Source organism: Rhodnius prolixus, unplaced genomic scaffold (genome assembly GCF_049639745.1).
Source record: "Rhodnius prolixus isolate KJV_2025 unplaced genomic scaffold, Rpr scaffold_11, whole genome shotgun sequence".
NCBI lineage: Eukaryota > Metazoa > Arthropoda > Insecta > Hemiptera > Reduviidae > Rhodnius > Rhodnius prolixus.
This window is the reverse complement of record NW_027411625.1, coordinates 12,116,302-12,120,324: the sequence shown is the minus strand read 5'-3', so window position 1 is coordinate 12,120,324 and position 4,023 is coordinate 12,116,302. Positions and strand designations below refer to the sequence as shown.

Here is a 4,023-nt window from a genome sequence, read left to right as displayed (position 1 = left end):
TTATAGATAAATAGATACTACAATCAATCAACAGTGCTACTTGAACATATATTTTGTAGATGAAAATGGCCAGCTTAAGGGTCTGTGACTTCTAATAAATTCTAAAAAATATTAATGAAAATTAATGCAGTAAAATTACTTAAATAATATCAATGAAGTATTAATGAAATGTTGGGTACTTGCTGATTTGTGTACCTTTTGGCGTTTAATCAACCCTTATACTTAACTTTTTAAACTGTAAGTTTTTGTTAAAGAGATTATGAAACCGAGATTGACTCTAGACTTGCGAGCTTTAAATCCTTGAAGTTGCGGGGACCCAAACTACAGATGCCGCGGGACTCAAAGTATCATAGAGTTATAGAACACGTCTTTAGAGATTTTGTTTTGATAAACACAATTTTCCAATGTTCGGTTGCATAGTAACCTGTAAACAGTACAGATGTAGCCGTGTTAGAGTATTAGTGTAAAAATGAGTTCAGATAGTAACTTTATTAAATTTATGCAATTGACTACTCTGCGAAACATTAGATTTAGTATCAATTATGACGTTTTTATGCATCTTCTGCAATTGGAAAATGAATTAAATACTAGACGCCAAACGTAAGTTCATATAGGATTCGTTTGCCTGTTAATATGTGTTTTTTGTATCTGGCATTTGCCTAATTAGGTTACGCCGTGGATTGATGGTAGAAAATAGAAATCTAACCGAGGAATACCATATGGGTTTGAAACAACAAAGAGATGCTGTGTTCCAAAATAAACAGAAGAGATTGTTCGAGCTTCTTTCATCGCAGGATCATATTAGAAAGGCCGTGGTCCGAGAGAAAGTGGAACTCCAACACAGGTAAATGAAGAATAATACGTTACCAAGTGTCGTGGACTCACCTAACCGGCTAATCTTCATTTCAATCAGCCCTTAAAATTTTAAACACCTTTCAGGATAAACTGTGAAGCGCTGAGAATTAAGGAGCATAAAGATGGCTGCAGAAAAGCTGCTTTAGCGAACCGAGAATTAGTTCGAGCAAAATTGCAGGAAGAGCAAAAACAATGTGAATTTGAACAGAATATTGACAAAATGATCGACAGTTTGAATGAGAAAAAGGTTTAATTTCTTTGTAATTCTAATGTGGCGCTCAGAAGTTTTTATTTATCCATTGCAAGCCCTTAGCAAACTGGCCATTCGGACAAGTGCGTACAATAGCGATAGGGTAATTTGTAGCTTTATATGGTCGAATTATTTTGTTGAAACCCCAGAAGCAACTCGTTACATGAGTTGTAGAGGTGGTTTGCGTACGTTCTACGTCTTGGCACCGATATACAGTTAGAGCTTGTAAGCAGTGGCAGCTACTAAATATGCGGAAAATAGCCTCTGTGACTGACCTGGGCATAATTCTGAATGGGTTCTCCACATAACTATCAACTTGTGAATCCACCTTCTCCGGCATTTGACAAATGCAATCGGGTGAAGCACCGTTGATTCGAATATCTCTTAGGGATTAGAGGCTGTGGTGTTAAGGCATTTGGAGCCTATAAGTAAATTTTCCAGTATCTTGAAAAGGGCGGAACTTAACGCAATGGGAAGAAGCGACCTCGATGATCATAGTAATGCTAAGGAAATAGTAATGTTTTCCGATAGCTAGGTTGGAATTGTAGGGTTAATAAGTTATCAGCTCAAAAATAGTTTTTATAAAACCATGTTGGCGTTGCAGGAAACGAGGCGGCCTTAATCTGACAAGACAAGGTGCTGCATCTCACTTTTTTGAGCTTGAACTCTTCGCAGAAGAAGGATTTGGTGGGTCTTCCCAAGACTTACTAAGCGAACTCTGAGTTACGTCTTGGCGTGAACAAAATCTTAGCGGGTTTCCTCTCGAGGCTATTTCAACTTGATATACATTTGAATATGGGGGTCTAATATCACATACATGTTCTGTGGAGGGCTGGAGAAGACTCTAATACTTTTAATGAAGGTCTGCGTTGCTCTCTGTAATTTTGAATGAGATTGGAGATGTTGAAATAGGTTGCAACAGTTTAAGAAGTATAACTTTGTAGCAGCTACCTCATTTGCTCATTTAGAAATGAATATTACTAAGGTTTTTTTAACCATTTTTTATTTTATTTCAGGATTTGTATGAGCTAGAGAAATTAAAGGCATCAAAATTAAATGAAAAAATGCTTCAACAGTTTTTAATAAATCAAATCGATGAAAAAGTACAATTACGGAAATATTCTAATGTAAAATGAAATATCTAAAGTATGTGAGAGATGAGCATTTTGCAAACCTATTCGAATAACAAATGTGGAATGTGTACCTGCCAATAAATAAATTATTAAACTTCTGCTCAATCGAACTAAATATTTTTTAGCTATTGCATTCTGCTGATTTGAACAACGTAAACGACTTTTCCCTCTGAATAAACTTTGCTGATTTCAAATGCTTTTTTAGCAACTTGATTCTATAAGAATTATTTGTATAAGAATAGTGGTCCAGTTGATTTAAATGTGTTTAATAAGTGGTTTCTGTTAAGGATTACTGTAAAAGAAAACTAGTTCATATCGTTAACAGTGTGTATTTGATATTTTTTATCCATTAAATAGTAATTTATTGCTAAATAAAACGAGAAACAGGCGCCACTGTAGCCGAGAGGTTAGAGGCGAGACCTGTAAAGCTAATATGTATTGTGGTACTGGGTTCGATTCCCGGTCTTAGGCCTTGGATTTTATTTAATGGTTAATAAATGAAGTTTACAGTAAAGTATGTTTGCTAGTTGCCTCCGTCCACGACACCTAATAGGTACGTAGTTGGACGTAAAGCCCGCCTGCAAAAATTAAAAAAATAAAGCGAGAAACGAGTATTGAATACAAATTTGTTAGATTAGAATACAATAAAATTTATTTGTTTAAACATTTGTTCATACAAAATACGGTTGGGTAATTACTTAAATATTTAAGAAAATAAAAGCTACAGGCAAATACTTTTGGGTAAACATAAGAATAAATAAGTACTTTTTCCCGTAGCGCATCGCCATTAGCGCCAAATTAATTTAATAATAATAAAATAAAAAAGAAATTACTGCAATGGTAGATTTTTCTAAAGAAAAAACAAAATAAATTAATAAGGAGTAAAAATAAAATTACGCTTCCAAACTGAATAAATAAAAGTATCGGGTAGGGCGGTTATTTATAAATCATGAATGATTAATAATTGCACTCTCAAAACTCTACTTTCAAAAGCATGTAAAAATACTTATAAAAACAGTTATTACAATATTACTGAAATTTACGTACAGTACTATCAAGGTTTATCACTTTTCAAGTACAAAGTTAAGGCTACACAAATATAGACAATATATTAAGTGCAACAAAATCTTGTTTACACATTTCATGGTTGTATCTAAATTATAAAATTTCCTGGGCCTTTTTATATTATATTGCATACTACAGTATCGCGTTGGACGAGTATCTAAAACGAGGTTTTACTAAAATTAAGTCCAAAATTGGTTTTAATATTTGGTGAACATCACCAATATTAGTAGTAATATTTAGTAAATTAAGCTATACTTAGAGATAATATCACGGTCTATATTTAAGGGAAGGCGAAGATTATTTAATATGAGCGCAATTAACTATTCAAGCTTGAGCGGACAGAATTTAAATTTTTGTCTAACCATAATTGATCGGCTCCACCACAACAAGTAAGTGAGGCAATTGAAAAGTCTAATTGAATTCAGTTGATAAATTGCTAAGAAGCAGAGTATAGAAACAAACTACAGAAATTTTATTGTCATTCATCTCCAGCAATTTCATCCATCACTTGAGATTGATTTGAAAACGCGTACTTTAAATTAAACATATATAATCTCTAACTGTACCAAGTAATGGCGTGTATTTAGGCAATGAAAAAAAATACATATATAATTGACAAAATATAATTTCTTTGTTTTTTATCATCCTGATAGATTCGCATACCACCCATTGTTAAGCTGTGATCAGTAACTGACTTTTGAAAATGGGCCTTAACCACCC

General features: G+C 33.5%; 1 protein-coding gene across 1 annotated transcript; it reads left to right on the top strand.

Moving 5' to 3' along the window:
- The first annotated feature begins 382 nt into the window (after positions 1 to 382).
- LOC141459306 (uncharacterized) lies at positions 383 to 2,838 on the top strand. Its single transcript, XM_074138210.1, has 4 exons — positions 383 to 600; positions 668 to 844; positions 940 to 1,102; positions 2,122 to 2,838. The coding sequence occupies exons 1-4, from the start codon at positions 470 to 472 to the stop codon at positions 2,239 to 2,241; spliced, it is 591 nt and encodes a 196-aa protein (XP_073994311.1). The 5' UTR covers positions 383 to 469; the 3' UTR covers positions 2,242 to 2,838.
- Positions 2,839 to 4,023: the final 1,185 nt, after the last annotated feature.